The sequence below is a fragment of the Pseudophryne corroboree genome, chromosome 4 (genome assembly GCF_028390025.1).
Source record: "Pseudophryne corroboree isolate aPseCor3 chromosome 4, aPseCor3.hap2, whole genome shotgun sequence".
Taxonomy (NCBI): Eukaryota; Metazoa; Chordata; class Amphibia; order Anura; family Myobatrachidae; genus Pseudophryne; species Pseudophryne corroboree.
The window spans coordinates 694159501-694182821 of record NC_086447.1 but is presented as its reverse complement, the minus strand read 5'-3'; the positions used below and the strand labels follow the sequence as shown (position 1 = coordinate 694182821).

The 23321-nt window shown below is 46.3% G+C and overlaps 1 protein-coding gene across 1 annotated transcript in view; it reads right to left on the bottom strand.

The window, feature by feature from the left end:
* The window catches only part of LOC134911704 (opsin-5-like), a 113383-nt gene that overhangs the window by 62311 nt on the left and 27751 nt on the right, over positions 1 to 23321 (bottom strand). The window contains exon 3 of the mRNA XM_063919778.1: positions 17957 to 18056. Coding sequence (XP_063775848.1) covers positions 17957 to 18056 — 100 coding nt within the window. The remainder of the gene's footprint in view (positions 1 to 17956; positions 18057 to 23321) is intronic.

Below are 23321 nucleotides of genomic sequence, written 5' to 3'. Positions count from 1 at the left end.
CTCGGAATGAGGGCCTATGTTTGTTCTTCTTTGCTTTATCCACATGTATTCAGCGACAAAGAAGTACCGCTTGAATTAAGCTTCTCTGGTTATCAGATAAGTTGCCTAAACCGGTTTCCTTAAATACCTTCATTCACCCTGTTATACAAATTACACTCTTGGGCGCTTGTATTCACCAATTCCTCTAATATATATATATATATATATATATATATACACAGTAGATACGCACACATATTTTTTGTATATATATATATATATATATATATAATAGGATTTTAATTACCTACCGGTAAATCCTTTTCTCATAGTCCGTAGAGGATGCTGGGGTCCACATTAGTACCATGGGGTATAGGCAGGTCCACTAGGAGCCACTGGCACTTTAAGAGTTTGAGAGTGTGGGCTGGCTCCTCCCTCTATGCCCCTCCTACCAGACTCAGTCTAGAAACTGTGCCCGAGGAGACGGACAACTTCGAGAGAAGGCTTTTACACAGATAGTGGCGAGATTCACACCAGCTCGCACATACGGGTTCACTACGATATGCCGGCGATATGCCGGCGGTCGGGCTCCCGGCGACTAGCATACCGGCGCCGGGAGCCCGACCGCCGGCTTACCGACAGTGTGGCGAGCGCAAATGAGCCCCTTGCGGGCTCGCTGTGCTCGCCACGCTACGCCACGCTATTTTATTTTCCCTCCAGGGGTGTCGTGGACCCCCACGAGGGAGAATAAGTGTCGGTATGCCGGCTGTCAGGATCCCGGCGCCAGTATACTGTGCGCCGGGATCCCGTCAGTCGGCATACTGAAGACCACCCCGCACATACAAGGAAAATCAAGCTAACTAGCTTGAAACATCAGCAAAGGCTGAACAATATTACTTGACCAAGTAACAAGACCATACTTAACCAAGAACTAAGCAGTACTGAACTAAGTAACCACTGCAGTATCACGAAGCGCTGGGCGAGTGCCCAGCATCCTCTTCGGACTACGAGAAAAGGATTTACCGGTAGGTAATTAAAATCCTATTTTCTCTTACGTCCTAGAGGATGCTGGGGTCCATATTAGTACCATGGGGATATACCAAAGCTCCTAGAACGGGAGGGAGAGCACGGAGGCTCCTGCAGAACTGATTGACCAAACTTCAGGTCCTCAGAGGCCAAAGTATCGAACTTGTAGAACTTTGCCAACGTGTTCAACCCAGACCAAGTAGCCGCTCGGCAAAGCTGTAAAGCCCCCCAGGCAGCCTCCCAGGAAGAACCCACTTTATGAGTAGAGTGGGCCTTAACAGACGTAGGACACGGCAATCCCGCTGTAGAATATACATGCTGGAGAGTGAACCTGATCCAGCGAGAGATTGTCTGCTTAGAAGCAGGACACCCAAGTTTCTTGGGTTCATACAGGACAAACAGAGAGTCCGATTTTCTGTGATGAGCAGTCCTCTTCACATAGATTTTCAGAGCCCTTACAACATCCAAGGACTTTGATGAAAATGAGGACCACAATAGGTTGGTTGATCTGAAATGCCGACACAATGTGGCTTGACCACCTTCCGTGGAAGGTTACCCCCTAAGTGACTGTGCCCCAGCCCCGGAAACTCGCATCCGTGGTTAGAAGGATCCAGTCCTGAATCCCGAACCTGCGGTCCTCCAGAAGGTGAGGTAGTTTTAGCCACCAGAGGAGTGAAATCCTGGCTTTCGGCGACAGACGTATTCTCTGACGCATGCGTAGGTGAGATCCCGACCACTTGTCCAGGAGATCCAGTTGGAAGGGCCGAACATGAAACCTTCCGTACTGTAGAGCCTCTAAAGAGGCCACCATCTTCCCCAGAAGGTGAATGTACTGATGAACCGAAACCCGGGCTGGCTTCAGGACATCCCGGACCATTGTTTGTATCACCAATGCTTTCTCCTCCAGGAGAAACACCCTCTGCACTTCCATGTCGAGGATCATTCCCAGAAAAGACAACCTCCTGGTCGGCTCCAAATGTGATTTTTGGAAGGTTCAGGATCCAACCGCGTTGTCTGAGATGAGTTGTGAGAACAATGAACTGCAACAACTTCTCCCTGGACGATGCCTTTATCAGCAAATCGTCCAGATATGGGATTATATTCACCCCTTGTCTGCGGAGGAGAACCATCATCTCCGCCATCACCTTGGTGAACACCCTCGGTGCTGTGGAGAGGCCGAATGGCAGTGCCTGAAATTGATAGTGACTGTCCAACAGTGCAAATCTGAGATATGCCTGGTGCGTCAGCCAAAGCGGAATGTGGAGGTACGCATCATTGATATCCAGGGATACCAGAAATTCTCCCTCCTCCAGACCTGAAATCACTGCTCTGAGAGACTCCATTTTGAATTTGAACACCCTCAGGTTAGGGTTCAACGATTTCAAGTTCAAAATTGGTCTGACCGAACCATCCGGTTTCGGTACCACTAAAAGGTTTGAATAATAACCCTTGTTTCGCAAATGAGGTGGAACTGGGACAATGACCTGTGACTTTTCCAAGTTTAGGATGGCTTACGGTAGGATAGCCCTGTCTGTCAGCAAAGCTATCAAGCCTGATTTGAAGAATTGGGGAGGCGGGAGTTCTTGAAACTCCTGTCTGTACCCCTGGGACACAATATCCTGTACCCAGGGATCCAGGCCGGACGACACCCAGACGTGTCTGAAACGTCTGAGTCTTGCGCCCACCAGCCCGTCCTCCTGGCTTTGAGGTCCACCGTCATGCTGAGGATTTTGAGGAACCAGAAGCAGGTGTCTGGTCCTGGGAGCCTGCGGGTGCAGGCTTTTTGGATCTTGCCCGACCACCTCTAAAGAAAGTGATAGGAGGCTTGGACATTTTTTCCATAGCGGTCCGAAAGGACTGCAGCACAGCTGAAGAAAATGGATTCTTCGTAGAAGCTGTAGCAGATGCAAGGAAAGGTGACTTACCCGCGGTTGCCGTGGAAATCCACGCATCCAGCGCTTCCCCAAATAGAGCCTGACCTGTGTAGGGTAGGTTCTCCACACTTCTCCTGGATTCCGCGTCTGCAAACCATTGGCGTAGCCAGAGTCTCCTGCAGGCTGAGACCGACATGGAAGATATCCATGCAGTCAGCGTCCCCAGGTCCTTCATGGATTCCACCATGAACCCCGCTGAATCCTGTATGTTACGTAAAAACAATTCAATGTCACTTCCATCCATTGTATCCAAATCCTCTAGTAATGTGCCTGACCACTTTACTATGGCTTTAGAAACCCGTGCACAGGCAACAGTGGGTCTTAACACCACTTCTGAAGCAGTGTAAATGGATTTGAGCGTATTGTCAATTTTACGATCAGCCGGTTCTTTTAACGCGGTAGATCCAGGGACAGGTAAAAACACCTTTTTAGACAGTCTGGAGACAGATGCGTCCACAAGGGGTTGGTTAACCCATTTTTTCCTATCTTCCTCAGGGAACGGAAAAGCAACCAGAACCCTTTTTTGGATCTGGAATTTTTTCTACGGGTTTTCTCAGGATTTTTCAAATATAGCGTATAATTCTTTAGATGCAGGGAAGGTTAGCGAGTCTTTCTTATTGTCAGTGAATTAAGCCTCCTCAACCTGCTCAGGTGTGGTGTCATTAATATTTAACACATCTCTAATGGCCTCAATCATGAGCTGCACCCCCTTAGCAAGGGATGCCGCCCCCCTCAGCACCTCCCCATCTCCGTCTGCAGTATCAGAATCGGTATCCGTGTCATCTTGCATGATTTGGGCAAGTGCACGTTTCTATGGGAACATGCTAGGAGATTTTGCAGGAATAGGGACAGAGCCTGACCAAACTGCCATACACATCTTCAACACCTGAGTTTCAGTCTCAGTATTCGCTTCAACAATGGGGATCTGAGACAAAGCATTACAATCCTGTGTACATGGAATGGATCCCTCCTGAGAGGAAACATCTTCTGCAGCATATGACACAGAGTCCCTAGACAGGGCTATGTGAGATAGTAAACACCTACACAGACACACACACACACACACACACACACACACACACACACACACACACGCACACACACAGGGAAATGTCAGACACAGTTGCCCCCACCCCAAGTATGCCACAGAGAGACACAGAGATTGGTGCCAACCCACACACTGCACTTTTTAAGGTAGAACTAATAACACTACCAGCGCCGTCTGTGTACCTTAATAGGCTACACAGACTTTACACAGCCTCCCCCCCTCGACAACCCCCTGGTACCGTACAAGGCAGCTGATGGAGTTGATCTGGAGGAACAGCTCTCCCTGTCAGCATTTCTGCAGGCAGGAAAATGGCGCTGAACGCTGCTGGGTCCGCTCTGAGGAGAAGCTCCGCCCCCTTTCATGGCTCTGTCTTCCCGCTCTTCTGAAGATTATACTGGCCTGATGAATTGTGCTGGCAGCGATCCTGGGACCCTGACAGGCTTGCTGGACAGTGTAGGGTGCTGGCGCTGGCTCAGGGCGCCCCTCACAGCACTGCACCATGTACCGCTGAGCCCCGGAGCGCAGTTAATACTGCGCTCACTACCCTGTTGTTGCCATCTTCACACCGGCTCCCCACTTGCCAGGGGGGTGGGGACTAACTCGCCACTGATCTTCTGGCTCTGCAAGGGGGTGGCGGCATGCTGCTGAGGTGAGCGATCCCCTGTGGCAGCGAACGTTCGATCCCCTCAGGAGCTCAGTGTCCTGTCAGTGGAGACAGTGGCTCAGACCCCACAGGGCGGACACTACTCCCCCCCTTAGTCCCTCGAAGCAGGAAGGCTGTTGCGAGCAGCCTCCCTGTAAAATAATAAACTCTACAAAAAAAACTTTTACTAGAGAAACTCTGGAGAGCTCCCCTAGCTGTGAACGGCTCCTCCGGGCACATTTTCTAAACTGAGTCTGGTGGGAGGGGCATAGAGGGAGGAGCCAGCCCACACTTTCAAACTCTTAAAATGCCAATGGCTCCTAGTGGACCCATCTATACCCCATGGTACTGATGTGGACCCCAGCATCCTCTAGGACGTAATAGAAATATATGTTAACAAGTTAGTCCAATAAAAAAAAAAAAAAAATATATATATATATATATATATATATACACACTCACTTCTCAATAGTGAGAGGGGCAGAGTATATGTGTGGCACACAGCTTACTTACAAACACACAGCATATACACATGCGCACACATACATGTAGCATGCACACATACAGCATGCTTAAAAACAACAACTGGGCATATACATACACATTGCATACTTCTTACACACACACACACACACACACACACACACACACACACACACACACACACACACACACACACAACACACACACAGGGCATACATGCAGACCCCTTTCCCTCATACTTCAAACGTACTGTAGTTTGCTGCAGGAGCTCCTCCGTGACTGCTGGCAGTGATGGGCGGCGCAGGAACTCTTCCTCACAGTCAGCGCTGTACTTGCGGTGTGCTGCCTGGCCACCGCCGGTTCAGCTGTGAGCGCTTCCGGGTCAGGTGGAATGGATATGAAAGCCACCTGAAACGGAAGCGCTGACAGCTGAAGCGGGGGTGGCCGGGCAGTAGCACTGGGGTGAGGGTGCGCGGCTGGTGTAGAGACGAAGACCAGGTTGTCTCCGTCTCTGAAAAAAAGAATTTGGTCTGTAATGGGGTTTTCTGGGTACTCGGAACCCCCCCTGCGTGCGTTACTGCGGAGGGAGGGAGGGAGCGGCGGCCCGGCGGGGGTGGGGTACGGCGTACCGCTGGTTCTAAGATGGTATCACAAATCCCCAAGGAGAGTCCAAGTGTGTCGGCGGTTGCGATGCCTCACCTTCCCAACACTGGATGGAAAGAGGTGGCTCCTTCCACCATTTGCACACCCTCTGCAAGTGCTGGAAGTAGCACCCACAGTCCAGTTTCTGATATTCAAATTAAAGATGTCACTTTTGAAGTACACCAGGATGAGGATATGGGTGTTGCTGGCGCTGAGGAGGAAATTGACGAGGAGGATTCTGATGGCGATGTGGTTTGTTTAAATCAGGCACCGGGGGAGACAGTTGTTGTCTGTGGGATGAATAAGCCCATTGTGATGCCTGGGCAAAATACCAAAAAAATCACCTCTTCGGTGTGGAATTATTTCTCCACAAATCCGGACAACAGGTATCAAGCCGTGTGTTGCCTCTGTCAATCCGTAATAAGTAGGGGTAAGGACGTCACCTGCTGCGCATTCAAGTTCTGAAACTTTGGGTAAGAGCTAGGGATGAGCGGGTTCGGTTCCTCGGAATCCGAACCCGCCTGAACTTCATGTTTTTTTACACGGGGCCGAGCGACTCGGATCTTCCCGCCTTGCTCGGTTAACCCGAGCGCGCCCGAACGTCATCATCCCGCTGTCGGATTCTCGCGAGGCTCGGATTCTATCGCGAGACTCGGATTCTATATAAGGAGCCGCACGTCGCCGCCATTTTCACACGTGCATTGAGATTCATAGGGAGAGGACGTGGCTGGCGTCCTCTCCGTTTATAGAGAAGAGAGTGAGACAGTAGAGAGAGACACAGTAGTAATTTTGGGGAGCATTAGGAGGAGTACTAGTTACTTGCTGAAGTGATAGATAGTGTGACTGTATATTATCTGACTTGTGGGGGACACACTGACAGTGGGGAGCAGTTAGAGTCTGAGAGCAGGACTCGGGAGTACATATAACGTACAGTGCACACTTTTGCTGCCAGAGTGCCACACTGCCATTGTGACCACACTGACCACCAGTATAATATATATTGTGATTGTCTGCTTAGGAGTACTACTTGCAAGTTGCTGATAGTGTGACCAGTGACCTGACCACCAGTCACCACCAGTTTAATATATATATATATATATATATATATAATTGTATATAATATATATATAATATTGTATACCACCTACCCGTGGTTTTTTTTTTTCTTTCTTCTTTATACATACTACTATAGTAGCTTACTGTAGCAGTCTGCGGTGCTGCTGAGCTGACTGTGTCCAGCAGGTCCGTCATCAGTCATTACATAATAAATATATATACCTGTCCGGCTGCAGTACTAGTGATATTATATATATATATATTGATTTCATCTCATTATCATCCAGTCTATATTAGCAGCAGACACAGTACGGTAGTCCACGGCTGTAGCTACCTCTGTGTCGGCAGTCGCTCGTCCATCCATAATTGTATACCACCTACCCGTGGTTTTTTTTTTTCTTTCTTCTTTATACATACTACTATAGTAGCTTACTGTAGCAGTCTGCGGTGCTGCTGAGCTGACAGTGTCCAGCAGGTCCATCATCAGTCATTACATAATAAATATATATACCTGTCCGGCTGCAGTACTAGTGATATTATATATATATATATATTAATTTCATCTCCTTATCATCCAGTCTATATTAGCAGCAGACACAGTACGGTAGTCCATGGCTGTAGCTACCTCTGTGTCGGCAGTCGCTCGTCCATCCATAATTGTATACCACCTACCCGTGGTTTTTTTTTTTCTTTCTTCTTTATACATACTACTATAGTAGCTTACTGTAGCAGTCTGCGGTGCTGCTGAGCTGACAGTGTCCAGCAGGTCCGTCATCAGTCATTACATAATAAATATATATACCTGTCCGGCTGCAGTACTAGTGATATTATATATATATATATTGATTTCATCTCATTATCATCCAGTCTATATTAGCAGCAGACACAGTACGGTAGTCCACGGCTGTAGCTACCTCTGTGTCGGCAGTCGCTCGTCCATCCATAATTGTATACCACCTACCCGTGTTTTTTTTTTTTGTTTCTTCTTTATACATACTACTATAGTAGCTTACTGTAGCAGTCTGCGGTGCTGCTGAGCTGACAGTGTCCAGCAGGTCCGTCATCAGTCATTACATAACAAATATATATACCTGTCCGGCTGCAGTACTAGTGATATTATATATATATATATATTGATTTCATCTCATTATCATCCAGTCTATATTAGCAGCAGACACAGTACGGTAGTCCACGGCTGTAGCTACCTCTGTGTCGGCAGTCGCTCGTCCATCCATAATTGTATACCACCTACCCGTGTTTTTTTTCTTTTTCTTTCTTCTTTATACATACTACTATAGTAGCTTACTGTAGCAGTCTGCGGTGCTGCTGAGCTGACAGTGTCCAGCAGGTCCGTCATCAGTCATTACATAATAAATATATCTACCTGTCCGGCTGCAGTACTAGTGTGATATAATATATATTGATTTCATCTCATTATCATCCAGTCTATATTAGCAGCAGACACAGTACGGTAGTCCACGGCTGTAGCTACCTCTGTGTCGGCAGTCGCTCGTCCATCCATAATTGTATACCACCTACCAGTGGTTTTTTTCTTTTCTTTCTTCTTTATACATACTACTATAGTAGCTTACTGTAGCAGTCTGCGGTGCTGCTGAGCTGACAGTGTCCAGCAGGTCCGTCATCAGTCATTACATAATAAATATATATACCTGTCCGGCTGCAGTACTAGTGATATTATATATATATATATTGATTTCATCTCATTATCATCCAGTCTATATTAGCAGCAGACACAGTACGGTAGTCCACGGCTGTAGCTACCTCTGTGTCGGCAGTCGCTCGTCCATCCATAATTGTATACCACCTACCCGTGGTTTTTTTTTTTCTTTCTTCTTTATACATACTACTATAGTAGCTTACTGTAGCAGTCTGCGGTGCTGCTGAGCTGACAGTGTCCAGCAGGTCCGTCATCAGTCATTACATAATAAATATATATACCTGTCCGGCTGCAGTACTAGTGATATTATATATATATATATATTGATTTCATCTCATTATCATCCAGTCTATATTAGCAGCAGACACAGTACGGCAGTCCACGGCTGTAGCTACCTCTGTGTCGGCAGTCGCTCGTCCATCCATAATTGTATACCACCTACCCGTGTTTTTTTTTTTTTCTTTCTTCTTTATACATACTACTATAGTAGCTTACTGTAGCAGTCTGCGGTGCTGCTGAGCTGACAGTGTCCAGCAGGTCCGTCATCAGTCATTACATAATAAATATATCTACCTGTCCGGCTGCAGTACTAGTGTGATATAATATATATTGATTTCATCTCATTATCATCCAGTCTATATTAGCAGCAGACACAGTACGGTAGTCCACGGCTGTAGCTACCTCTGTGTCGGCAGTCGCTCGTCCATCCATAATTGTATACCACCTACCCGTGTTTTTTTTTTTCTTTCTTCTTTATACATACTACTATAGTAGCTTACTGTAGCAGTCTGCGGTGCTGCTGAGCTGACAGTGTCCAGCAGGTCCGTCATCAGTCATTACATAATAAATATATATACCTGTCCGGCTGCAGTACTAGTGATATTATATATATATATATATATATTAATTTCATCTCCTTATCATCCAGTCTATATTAGCAGCAGACACAGTACGGTAGTCCACGGCTGTAGCTACCTCTGTGTCGGCAGTCGCTCGTCCATCCATAAGTATACTAGTATCCATCCATCTCCATTGTTTACCTGAGGTGCCTTTTAGTTGTGCCTATTAAAATATGGAGAACAAAAATGTTGAGGTTCCAAAATTAGGGAAAGATCAAGATCCACTTCCACCTCGTGCTGAAGCTGCTGCCACTAGTCATGGCCGAGACGATGAAATGCCAGCAACGTCGTCTGCCAAGGCCGATGCCCAATGTCATAGTACAGAGCATGTAAAATCCAAAACACCAAATATCAGTAAAAAAAGGACTCCAAAATCTAAAATAAAATTGTCGGAGGAGAAGCGTAAACTTGCCAATATGCCATTTACCACACGGAGTGGCAAGGAACGGCTGAGGCCCTGGCCTATGTTCATGGCTAGTGGTTCAGCCTAACATGAGGATGGAAGCACTCAGCCTCTCGCTAGAAAACTGAAAAGACTCAAGCTGGCAAAAGCACCGTAAAGAACTGTGCGTTCTTCGAAATCCCAAATCCACAAGGAGAGTCCAATTGTGTCGGTTGCGATGCCTGACCTTCCCAACACTGGACGTGAAGAGCATGCGCCTTCCACCATTTGCACGCCCCCTGCAAGTGCTGGAAGGAGCACCCGCAGTCCAGTTCCTGATAGTCAGATTGAAGATGTCAGTGTTGAAGTACACCAGGATGAGGAGGATATGGGTGTTGCTGGCGCTGGGGAGGAAATTGACAAGGAGGATTCTGATGGTGAGGTGGTTTGTTTAAGTCAGGCACCCGGGGAGACACCTGTTGTCCGTGGGAGGAATAGGGCCGTTGACATGCCTGGTGAAAATACCAAAAAAATCAGCTCTTCGGTGTGGAAGTATTTCACCAGAAATGCGGACAACATTTGTCAAGCCGTGTGTTGCCTTTGTCAAGCTGTAATAAGTAGGGGTAAGGACGTTAACCACCTCGGAACATCCTCCCTTATACGTCACCTGCAGCGCATTCATAATAAGTCAGTGACAAGTTCAAAAACTTTGGGCGACAGCGGAAGCAGTCCACTGACCAGTAAATCCCTTCCTCTTGTAACCAAGCTCACGCAAACCACCCCACCAACTCCCTCAGTGTCAATTTCCTCCTTCCCCAGGAATGCCAATAGTCCTGCATGCCATGTCACTGGCAATTCTGACGAGTCCTCTCCTGCCTGGGATTCCTCCGATGCATCCTTGCGTGTAACGCCTACTGCTGCTGGCGCTGCTGTTGTTGCTGCTGGGAGTCGATGGTCATCCCAGAGGGGAAGTCGTAAGCCCACTTTTACTACTTCCACCAAGCAATTGACTGTCCAACAGTCCTTTGCGAGGAAGATGAAATATCACAGCAGTCATCCTGTTGCAAAGCGGATAACTGAGGCCTTGACAACTATGTTGGTGTTAGACGTGCGTCCGGTATCCGCCGTTAGTTCACAGGGAACTAGACAATTTCTTGAGGCAGTGTGCCCCCGTTACCAAATACCATCTAGGTTCCACTTCTCTAGGCAGGCGATACCGAGAATGTACACGGACGTCAGAAAAAGACTCACCAGTGTCCTAAAAAATGCAGTTGTACCCAATGTCCACTTAACCACGGACATGTGGACAAGTGGAGCAGGGCAGGGTCAGGACTATATGACTGTGACAGCCCACTGGGTAGATGTATGGACTCCCGCCGCAAGAACAGCAGCGGCGGCACCAGTAGCAGCATCTCGCAAACGCCAACTCTTTCCTAGGCAGGCTACGCTTTGTATCACCGGTTTCCAGAATACGCACACAGCTGAAAACCTCTTACGGCAACTGAGGAAGATCATCGCGGAATGGCTTACCCCAATTGGACTCTCCTGTGGATTTGTGGCATCGGACAACGCCAGCAATATTGTGTGTGCATTAAATATGGGCAAATTCCAGCACGTCCCATGTTTTGCACATACCTTGAATTTGGTGGTGCAGAATTTTTTAAAAAACGACAGGGGCGTGCAAGAGATGCTGTCGGTGGCCAGAAGAATTGCGGGACACTTTCGGCGTACAGGCACCACGTACAGAAGACTGGAGCACCACCAAAAACGCCTGAACCTGCCCTGCCATCATCTGAAGCAAGAAGTGGTAACGAGGTGGAATTCAACCCTCTATATGCTTCAGAGGTTGGAGGAGCAGCAAAAGGCCATTCAAGCCTATACAATTGAGCACGATATAGGAGGTGGAATGTACCTGTCTCAAGCGCAGTGGAGAATGATTTCAACGTTGTGCAAGGTTCTGCAACCTTTTGAACTTGCCACACGTGAAGTCAGTTCAGACACTGCCAGCCTGAGTCAGGTCATTCCCCTCATCAGGCTTTTGCAGAAGAAGCTGGAGGCATTGAAGGAGGAGCTAAAAGGGAGCGATTCCGCTAGGCATGTGGGACTTGTGGATGGAGCCCTTAATTCACTTAACAAGGATTCACGGGTGGTCAATCTGTTGAAATCAGAGCACTACATTTTGGCCACCGTGCTCGATCCTAGATTTAAAACCTACCTTGGATCTCTCTTTCCGGCAGACACAAGTCTGCTGGGGTTCAAAGACCTGCTGGTGACAAAATTGTCAAGTCAAGCGGAACGCGACCTGTCAACATCTCCTCCTTCACATTCTCCCGCAACTGGGGGTGCGAGGAAAAGGCTCAGAATTCCGAGCCCACCCGCTGGCGGTGATGCAGGGCAGTCTGGAGCGACTGCTGATGCTGACATCTGGTCCGGACTGAAGGACCTGACAACGATTACGGACATGTCGTCTACTGTCACTGCATATGATTCTCTCACCATTGAAAGAATGGTGGAGGATTATATGAGTGACCGCATCCAAGTAGGCACGTCAGACAGTCCGTACTTATACTGGCAGGAAAAAGAGGCAATTTGGAGGCCCTTGCACAAACTGGCTTTATTCTACCTAAGTTGCCCTCCCACAAGTGTGTACTCCGAAAGAGTGTTTAGTGCCGCCGCTCACCTTGTCAGCAATCTGCGTACGAGGTTACTTCCAGAAAATGTGGAGAAGATGATGTTCATTAAAATGAATTATAATCAATTCCTCCGTGGAGACATTGACCAGCAGCAATTGCCTCCACAAAGTAGTACACAGGGAGCTGAGATGGTGGATTCCAGTGGGGACGAATTGATAATCTGTGAGGAGCGGGATGTACACGGTGATATATCGGAGGATGATGATGAGGTGGACATCTTGCCTCTGTAGAGCCAGTTTGTGCAAGGAGAGATTAATTGCTTCTTTTTCGGTGGGGGTCCAAACCAACCCGTCATTTCAGTCACAGTCGTGTGGCAGACCCTGTCACTGAAATGATGGGTTGGTTAAAGTGTGCATGTCCTGTTTATACAACATAAGGGTGGGTGGGAGGGCCCAAGGACAATTCCATCTTGCACCTCTTTTTTCTTTCATTTTTATTTGCGTCATGTGCTGTTTGGGGAGTGTTTTTTGGAAGGGCCATCCTGCGTGACACTGCAGTGCCACTCCTAGATGGGCCAGGTGTTTGTGTCGGCCACTAGGGTCGCTTAGCTTACTCACACAGCTACCTCATTGCGCCTCTTTTTTTCTTCTTTGCGTCATGTGCTGTTTGGGGAGTGTTTTTTGGAAGGGCCATCCTGCGTGACACTGCAGTGCCACTCCTAGATGGGCCAGGTGTTTGTGTCGGCCACTAGGGTCGCTTATCTTACTCACACAGCTACCTCATTGCGCCTCTTTTTTTCTTATTTGCGTCATGTGCTGTTTGGGGAGTGTTTTTTGGAAGGGCCATCCTGCGTGACACTGCAGTGCCACTCCTAGATGGGCCAGGTGTTTGTGTCGGCCACTAGGGTCGCTTAGCTTACTCACACAGCTACCTCATTGCGCCTCTTTTTTTCTTCTTTGCGTCATGTGCTGTTTGGGGAGTGTTTTTTGGAAGGGCCATCCTGCGTGACACTGCAGTGCCACTCCTAGATGGGCCAGGTGTTTGTGTCGGCCACTAGGGTCGCTTAGCTTAGTCATCCAGCGACCTCGGTGCAAATTTTAGGACTAAAAATAATATTGTGAGGTGTGAGGTATTCAGAATAGACTGAAAATGAGTGGAAATTATGGTTTTTGAGGTTAATAATACTTTGGGATCAAAATGACCCCCAAATTCTATGATTTAAGCTGTTTTTTTAGGGTTTTTTGAAAAAAACACCCGAATCCAAAACACACCCGAATCCGACAAAAAAAATTCGGTGAGGTTTTGCCAAAACGCGGTCGAACCCAAAACACGGCCGCGGAACCGAACCCAAAACCAAAACACAAAACCCGAAAAATTTCAAGTGCACATCCCTAGTAAGAGCGTAAGCAGTCCACTGACACCTAAATCCCTTCTGCCTCTTGTACCCAAGCTCCTGCAAGCCACACCACCAACTCCCTCAACGTCAACTTCCTCCTCAGTCAGGAACGTCAGTAGTCCTGCAGGCCATGTCACTGGCAAGACTGAGGAGTCCTCTCCTAACCGGGATTCCTCCGGAGGATCCTTGAGTGGTACGCCTATTGCTGCTGTTGCTGCCGCTGCTGTTGTTGCTACTGGGAGTCGATCGTCATCCCAGAGGGGAAGTCGGAAGACCACTTGTACTACTTCAACTAAGCAATTGACAATCCAACAGTCCTTTGCGAGGTAGTTGAAATATGACAGCAGTCATCCTGTTGCAAAGCGGATAACTAAGGCCTTGACAGCTATGTTGGTGTTAGACGTGCATCTGGTATCCGCCATTATTTCAGTGGGACTTAGAGAATTGATGGAGGTAGTGTGTCCCCGGTACCAAATCCCATCTAGATTCCACTTCACTAGGCAGGCGATACCAAGAATGTACAGAGACGTCAGAAAAAGTGTCCTCAGTGTCCTAAAAAATTCAGTTGTACCCAGTGTCCACTTAACCACGGACATGTGTACAAGTGTAACAGGGCAGACTCAGGACTATATGACTGTGACAGCCCATTGGGTAGATGTATTGCCTCCCGCAGCAACAACAGCAGCGGCACCAGTAGCAGCATCTCGCAAGCGCCAACTCCTTCCTAGGCAGTCTACGCTATGTGTCACCGCTTTCCATAAGAGGCACACCACTGACACCCTCTTACGAAAACTGAGGGACATCATCGCACAATGGCTTACCCCACTTAGACTCTCCTGGCGACTTGTGATATCGGACAACGCCACAAATATTGTGCATGCATTACATCTGGTAAAATTCCAGCATGTCCCATGTTTTGCACATACAATTAATATGGTGGTGCAGAATTTTTTGAAAAATTACAGGGGCTTGCAGGAGATGCTGTCAGTGGCCCGAAAAATAACAAGACTAGTTTTTTTAAGTGCCATCCTGCCTGCAACTGCAGTGCCACTCCTCGATGGGCCAGGTGTTTGTGCCGCACACTTGTGTCACTTAGCTTAGTCATACAGCTACCTCATTGCACCTCTTACTTCTTTGCATGATGTGCTGTTTGGGGACTAGTTTTTTTAAGTGCCATCCTGTCTGCCACTGCAGTGCCACTCCTAGATTGGCCAGGTGTTTGTGCCGCACACTAGTGTCGCTTAGCTTAGTCATCCAGCCACCTCGGTGCAATCTTTTGGCCTAAAAACAATATTGTGAGGTGTTCAGAATAGACTGGAAATGAATGTTATTGAGGTTACTAATACCGTAGGATCAAAATTACCCCCAAATTCTGTGATTTTAACTGTTTTTATGAAAAATCATCCAGATCCAAAACCAAAATACGGAAGGGTGGTTTTGGCAAAACCAATCCAGATCCAAAATAAGAGCATGGAACCAAAACCAAAATCAACCTACACTCCACTCATGGACGGATCTAGACCCTACGGCACCCCGGGTAAAAAAATAGGGGCGTGGCTTCATGGAGAAGGGGCGTGGTCAGTTATGCCCCCTGTAGCTGTGCCCACAGTAGTATTGCCCCCTGTAGAGTTGTGCCCCCAGTAGTATTGCCCCCAGTACTGTGCCCCCTGTAGAGTTGTGCCCCCAGCAGTATTGCCCCCAGTACTGTGCCCCCTGTAGAGTTGTGCACCCAGTAGTATTGCCCACAGTACTGTGCCCCCTAGTTGCACCGTTTAAAAAAATAAATTAATTCATTTTTACAATCCCCGCTCCTGCTTCCCGACCGCAGCTGCCCTCCGTCTCCGGCCGCCGACGCAGCTCCACGGATCTGTGGGAGAGACGTCATCCCATAGCACTGCATAGACACTAGAGGTCAATTATGACCTCTAGCGTCTATTTGCTGCTCCCACAATGCAGTGCAGTGCACAATGACTTCATCACGCACCGCACAGCACCGGGCATCTAAACAGCACTCGGCGGCACCAGTAGCGGATCTTGCCACGGCGGCGGTGCCCTCTGGAAGGCGGCACCCCGGGCAAAAATCCTGCTTGCCCGGAGCAAGATCCGCTACTGTTTCCACTTAATCTTAACAATATACTGCAACATGTAGAAACAGATAACATAATCACACATGCAAAATCCTCAGAATGATAGCAGCTCTAGACTGTCACTTTTTTAACTGAGGTGATTGGAGCCCTGAAGGTCTATCTTTGCAGGATAAATATACATTGTTTACAAATCTTAAAAACAATGACGTAACATATTTGTTTCTAAAATGTGTTCCTTAATAAGTGCAAGGATGCAAGGAAATAGTAGAAAAATGTTATAATATTAAACCAAAGAGATTAAAGGGAGGCCATTTTGCTGAGCATACAACCCAAGCAAAGGTCCAATATTGTCTGTGAGTGATTACATATCAATTTATAATTTATACTTCCTGTATACTGTATGTTAAACATTCCTGTATACTGTATTTTAAACATTCCATGCATGTTCTGCTTTGTGCATGCACTAAAAATATTGGGGGTCATTCCGAGTTGTTCGCTCGCAAGTGAATTTTAGCAGATTTGCTCATGCTAAGCCGCCGCCTACTGGGAGTGAATCTTAGCATCTTAAAATTGCGAACGATGTATTCGCAATATTGCGATTACACACCTCGTAGCAGTTTCTGAGTAGCTTCAGACTTACTCGGCATCTGCGATCATTTCACTGCTTGTCGTTCCTGGTTTGACGTCACAAACACACCCAGCGTTCGCCCAGACACTCCCCCGTTTCTCCAGCCACTCCTGCGTTTTTTCCGGAAACGGTAGCGTTTTTTCCCACACGCCCATAAAACGGCCTGTTTCCGCCCAGTAACACCCATTTCCTGTCAATCACATTACGATCGCCAGAACGATGAAAATGCCGTGAGTAAAATTCCTAAGTGCATAGCAAATTTACTTGGCGCAGTCGCAGTGCGGACATTGGGCATGCGCATTAAGCGGAAAATCGCTGCGATGCGAAGATTTTTACCGAGCGAACAACTCGGAATGACCCCCATAACCCGCTCTTTTTTCTACAAACACAAATGAAAAACACGCTCCGAGACCAAACTTAATGTACGTACACATGGGACAATTGTGATGAATTTACAGAATATTAAAAATAAATTTTCAACTGAAAAGTTAATAAATTATTATTAAGTATTGCCATGAAGCATGTTGGACACTCGGTAGCATTGACACAAGGATTATTGATATCACATTGTGACCTGTTCAGAGGTGGACACTAATAGCTTTGCACACAGCGGCTGTGCAAATTTATGCGAAAGCGCAGGAGGCATCTTGGGTAAAAAAAACCCCACTGCCAGCTTCTCTGATCTGCTCCTGAGTTTAAAGACATAGCATCGGATCAACTCCTTGATCATCCCTGGGCCACTTGAAACTTTTCTTTGACGCTGGCTTCAACATGGCCAGAAAATGGGGTAACACTCACCCGTTTTCTCTAACACTACCTTTCCACGCCCCCAAATGCCAGCACATACATGTGGGATAATTGTGATGTGTTTACAGAATATTGTAAATATTTTTTGAACCCAAAAGTAAAAACAATTTTATTAAGTAACACTGACGTCGCATCTGCATTGAAGCAGATGAGCAGTCTTCCATACATCAGATATCTGCATCAAAACAGCGTCCACCTCTGAATCACCCCATTGTCTCTAGCCAAAGGAATCATGGCATCTATCTTATAATTACTTTTTGGCCATATATTATGTTGAAAATGTAAGAAAAAACAAACAAAAAAAAAAACACCCCAGTAGACATCTCCTTCTTACATATACATAGAATGATGTAAATATTAGGAATGCATAGCTCATAGACTCTAGGCATGATAAATGTATGAATTTATCAATAACAATCTGTCAACGCTATGTCTGCACTGCTCTTTAATCTGCAGAGTATCATTATAAAACGAAACAGGTGGATTGTAAGATTTCAAAGATGATGATACACAAACCTTTCCTCATAAATCACATCAGCAAACTGGTTTAATGATGCAAGAAATAAAATATTTCAATAATTGTGTACCAAATTCATTACAGATGTTGCTGCAGGTTCCTCTGACTTGATTCTTACCTCTCTGCGGATGACAGCCTTTAATATAGCGAGTCACACTGATTAGAGTAAGGGTATTTATACTGGCCAGACCAAACAGAAGAGTCAGGAATCCATCAACCTGTAATTGAAAGACGTCCAAGTTTAGGTCATAAAAAGGGTTATCCAGTTATTTATTTTTTTCTTAATGGTTCCACTTGTGCCGGCAAAAACCTATCTAGTGACCACTGTCCAGCACTGACTTTATTGATGAACTTACCAAGTGATTACCATTATTTCTATTTTTTACAAGCTTACAAATAGAGACAACCAAACGGGTGGTCATATACTGTACAAGTAGTAGGGGCTTGACTGTTATCTCTTTCCGGTCGAGTTAAAGCATTGCCTATATTGTACAGCATAATCTCCTCATTAATCACCATTATCTTTGGACCAAGATTAGCTCATTGCCTCACAATTGTTATCACATGAACCACTTAACTGATATATTTTTTTCCTCAAAACCGCTCAGAAATTGTCGGAGCTTTTTTATTTAATACAGTTTAAAAAGAATTTTTAAAGATACATTTAAATATTTTAAGAAAAGAAAATATATACCTAGGGGGTGTTTCGCACCCCACCCCAGCCCTGTGTCCATAGGCTCTCATTGTAAATTTACTACCAACTCCCCATCACAAATATTCCCCCTTGTGGCATAAAATCCCCTGAAATGTCAAACCCCACACCCGCTGGTGATAACAGATCCCCTGGCATAACCCCCATCCTCACCTCCAGTCAGTGATGGAACTTGTGAGTGGTGTGCCCAGGTGCAAAAATATAATTTGGGCCCTCCTCCTCCTCCACCCCAGCCAAAGTTCACAATGTGCCACACAGCAATGGGTGACAGGGAGAAGCAGAGGTGAACAACATAAAGCAGGGGGAGGCAGAGGTTGACATAGAGAGGCAGAGAGTGACAGCAGAAGCCAAGGACAGGCAGAAGGTGACAGCGGAAGGCAGAGGGAGGCAGAGAGTAACAAGGAGAGGCAGTGAGTGACAGGGGAGGGTGACAGGGAGAGACAGTGAGTGGCAGGGGTACAAGTAAAATGTCTTGTGCGGTGCGGAGAACAGGGGGCATGTACCTTGATGGGAGCAGGAATACAGTGGCTTCTGCTCTGTCAGTGACAGGGGCCCCGTCCCTTGTGCTTTCCTCAGTTTGGCAGACTCTTACAGTGCTAGTTACACCGATTGTAAGCAGCCTTTAATTCACAGATAGCAGTGAATCAAAAAAAAATGTACAGCTGTCTGTTAATTAGCAGCAGTATGTGGCTGTGATAATCAGCGCTGATAGGTGGCAGGACTCCTCTATCAGTCCAGCACACACATGGTCAGCCCTAGTGTCAGACTGGGGCATGAAGGGCCCACCAGGGGAATGTAGTAGTAGGGACCTGTGTGTAGAGGTGTGGCTAGTCTCCAGAGGGAGTGTGGCAGCTGCCACAGAGCCTTGACTAGCCATTAAGGAAAACATGGTCTGGGGCCCTTGATAAACATATATAGTAAATACTGTCTTGCATGCATGATAATGTACCAGATTTATAACAGCAATGCACTGTAAAGATTACAACATAGTGAACTGCACAGTTTAGAACCTGATCCCTAGAAGAGTAGGTGAGGCCACAAGCAGAGGGGCCCATACGGGACTTACCCTGTAACCCTGTGGGCCAGTCCAACCCTGGTCAGCCCTGCCTACCTAAGTTAAGGGATATGTCCCTCAGTCAGTGGTGCCCACCCTGCTATCTGCACTGGGCCAATCATCCAACATGCTTAAAATGGTCCAGGGGATAACACATTGCTGTTCTAAGCAGCAATTGGCCCTTTAATCCTCAGGGGCAATGCATCTGCTGCACCAATGGTAGTTCCACCCCTGCCCTCAGTGTTAATAGGCCCCCGTTAAGTGCACCCCCACTCCACATGTGTCACTATATGTTTTTTTTATATTCTTATTAATATAACCCCCCTCCCAAAAAATGTTTTTTGGGGGGCAGCATAAACCCCCAGGGGGGACTGATTAGCTCCCCTGCAGCAGCTGATATCTGCATAGATGTGCTGGGGACATGGTTCCCTTCCCAGCATGTTTAGTTCTGGCGCAAGCACCCCGCAAGGCATTTTGGGGCACAAATACGGAAGGGGCTGCTGCAGCAGTAAGAAGTCATGATTTCCTCCATACGGAGGGTGACACAGCGGAATTTGTCAGCCATATGTGATATGACAAGCCAGGTGACACAGTCCTGGCAGAGGCCTGGTGGTGCCAAGTAAATAGTTAAACAACTTTCATGCGAGAAAAGCAAGGAAAGCATGGGGATATCTAAAATGAAGGTCAAACAATATTTTTTTTTAAACAGCATCTTAAAACATTACATTTTCCTCCAGGAGCAAAACAAACAAACAAACAATAAATAAACATGTAATACAATGATTTGTCTTACAATTGTAGAAATAATAATAGTAATATCATAGTGCTCTTGATTCATATTACACCACATAGTAGTGCCCCTTATTCACATTACAGCATACAGTACAGTAGTGTACCTTATTCACTTTATGCCACACAGTAGTGCCCCTTATTTTTAATGCCCACAGTAGTGCCCCTTATATACAGTTCCTGAGAACCTGAGGAGGGGACGAATGCCGTCTGACAGACACAGTATGTGAGTACCAAGAGGGGTGGGCCATGAGCGGGGAAGGACCAAGGAGCCGGAAGGACCTGAGGAAGGAGGAGGTGGCTGCAGCTTGTCAGTGACACTAGAGCCACCAACATCATCTATCGACGTGAGTGGCGGGACAGGCAGATGGAAAAAAATCCCTGTTAAACAGCCCAGATTTTGGGGGTTCGCGATCACGAAAACACATAGGTCCGGGAACTTATCCTGGATCGTTTGAGTTATTGCCCAAATATGGTATATTTTTGGGAGACAAAAATGGGATACAGTTGAATTCCCCCAAAAAATTGGGCAAAAAATTGCGATAAAAAGCAGTTTTTTTCCCCCTGAAAAATTTTAGGGCTAATTTAATTTCACCTCAAAATGTGTGTTTCAAACAAAAGTATGTCATGAATGATAAATACTTTATAAAGTAAAGTTAATTATAAAATATATGCAGCATTATAAATAGTCTATTAAGTAGAAAACATGCAAATGTATGAGCTTTCTAGGTATACATGGGGAAGGGATTACATAGGCAATCCCTTCCAGTTGCCCAGAAACCACCCTCCTCCTGGAAGTGGATAAAATTATGACAAGATAAGCAATGGTATATAATATGATTAGTACAGCTGCCGCAACAACATGTAGTGTAAGGGACAAAGCAGAGCTGCTGCACATGCCTAATGGCAGCAGTTTCTTCTTCCAAGTTTGCTGTGTGTGTGGATCTGAGTACTCAATCAGTGCACTGGACCAGAAAGTTACTACCAGGAAGAGAAAGACAGGAGTACCAAGAGGTGGGAGAATGTATGCTTAGAAAGTGCAGCACTTGTTCTATTATGTTTGTGTATTCATTTATTATGGGATGTTTAACCTTTTCCAGACCACTTATTTTTTTTATTTAAATGTTTGGTGCAGCCTATACTATAGACCATCTATAGTGTTAAATATTGATACTGTATTCAATACAGTATCCAGTGTATAAAAAGACCAATGTTTACATTAATGTCCAAGGTCATTACTAGGTTCCTCTACTGCTCCCCCAAACTCCAGCACATTCTCCAATGTTCCACAGAGTGGAAGATTGTGGACTGCATTTGGAAACCCCTTGTTACAAATCCTGCATTTGCCACTGGTTTATGCACAGCATAGAGGGGCCATACACTTTAATGCATCCGTCCTGTGGACTCTAAATGGAATTTTGTTGGTTTACGAGTAACTTGAAGTACATAAAATGTAAACATTTCTCCAATACAAATGTGAAGCAAATTAACAAATGCATAAATGTTACAGTACATGATTTTAATTGCGGAACAAAGATCCTTGACTAAATATGTTACTGTGTGAATGAAGTCTTGTGTTTTCTGCATGCGGAGTCACTGTGACCAGGTTCCTGTGGAAGCAGTCAAAAATTGTTATTTGAAACATGGGGGCATGTGATTAACAGGGCCGTCTTAACAGCAGTGTAGGCCCCTGGGCACAGCAATGTACTGGGGCCCCTACCCCTTCTCCAGTGGTAGGGGTGGGAGGTGCTATCAGCAGCAGCTTTGAAGTCCCACTGGCAGTAGGGGGTGTTTTATCTTCCGCTCAGCATGTAGGACCTGGAGAAGTAATTTCTGCTACTTACTCCTTTACTGCAAAGATGGGGCGGGAGGGAGAATACTAAACTGTAGAAGGGGGCATTGTGCTGAATGAAGGGGGCCCTGGTACATGACTTGCAGGGTGGTAGGGGGTGTTTAATACGTAGGGGAGGGGTGGATAGTGGAGTGGGCTTCATATTCATCATTTTCTGGTGTGAGTGCAGCTTGTTTGACTGCAGATATCTCAAATTCCTAGAAATAGATTTCATAGCGTTGAATGGGATTGAAAAAAGAAACTAGAGATGCTAGCCTTTCAGGAGGTACTGGGGACCAGAGTTCAGGAACCAGAGCAATCCACCAACGAAAATATAAAACTGCATATTAGGTGTGTGGAGCTGGTCCAGCTCCACACACCTAATATGCAGTTTTATATGGAGCAGGGACCAGTTGCTTAAAGGCTGATATCTCTGATTCAGGGCATAGTAGAGACAAGCTGCCAGTGTCCACTGAAAGGTGAGAGTCCCAGCTTTTGGAATATGCCCTCAGAAAAACTCTAAGCCTGAGATATCTGGCTGAGAAAAGCAATTAACAGGTTTGGATGGGGACCACTGCTTTGACATCAAATATCTCCGGTTTCTCTTGGCCGATTATCAAAAATCAGGTACCCCTGGAAAGAGGGGACCCTCAGCTATTAGCCTAGGTCCCTTATACTCCTGGGGCCCTTGAGCAAGTGCCCATTTAGCCCATACGAAAAGACGGCCCTGGTGATCAACGCTTTGAGAGGTAAAAAGTGTAGACACATAAAGTGCCAACCAATCAGCTACAAACTGCCATGTTACAGGCTATGTATGAAAAATGACAATTACATTAGGAGCTGATTGGTTGGTAGTTTATCTCTCTCCACTTTATCACTCTTCAAGCGTTGATGCATATGCCCCAAAATCACTGCAAAGCAATCATCATTGCTTCCTCTTTGGCCATTCCTCTGCATATCTGTCATTAATTGAGCTGTTTAAGCCAGGAGAGAGCTACTGTGCAATCTACATATCGGATCTTTTAGGGAGGCTTCATAACCTAACCAAGATGACTGCTGTCTGTACTTCTGCACATGCGTAGCACCATGTTGTCACT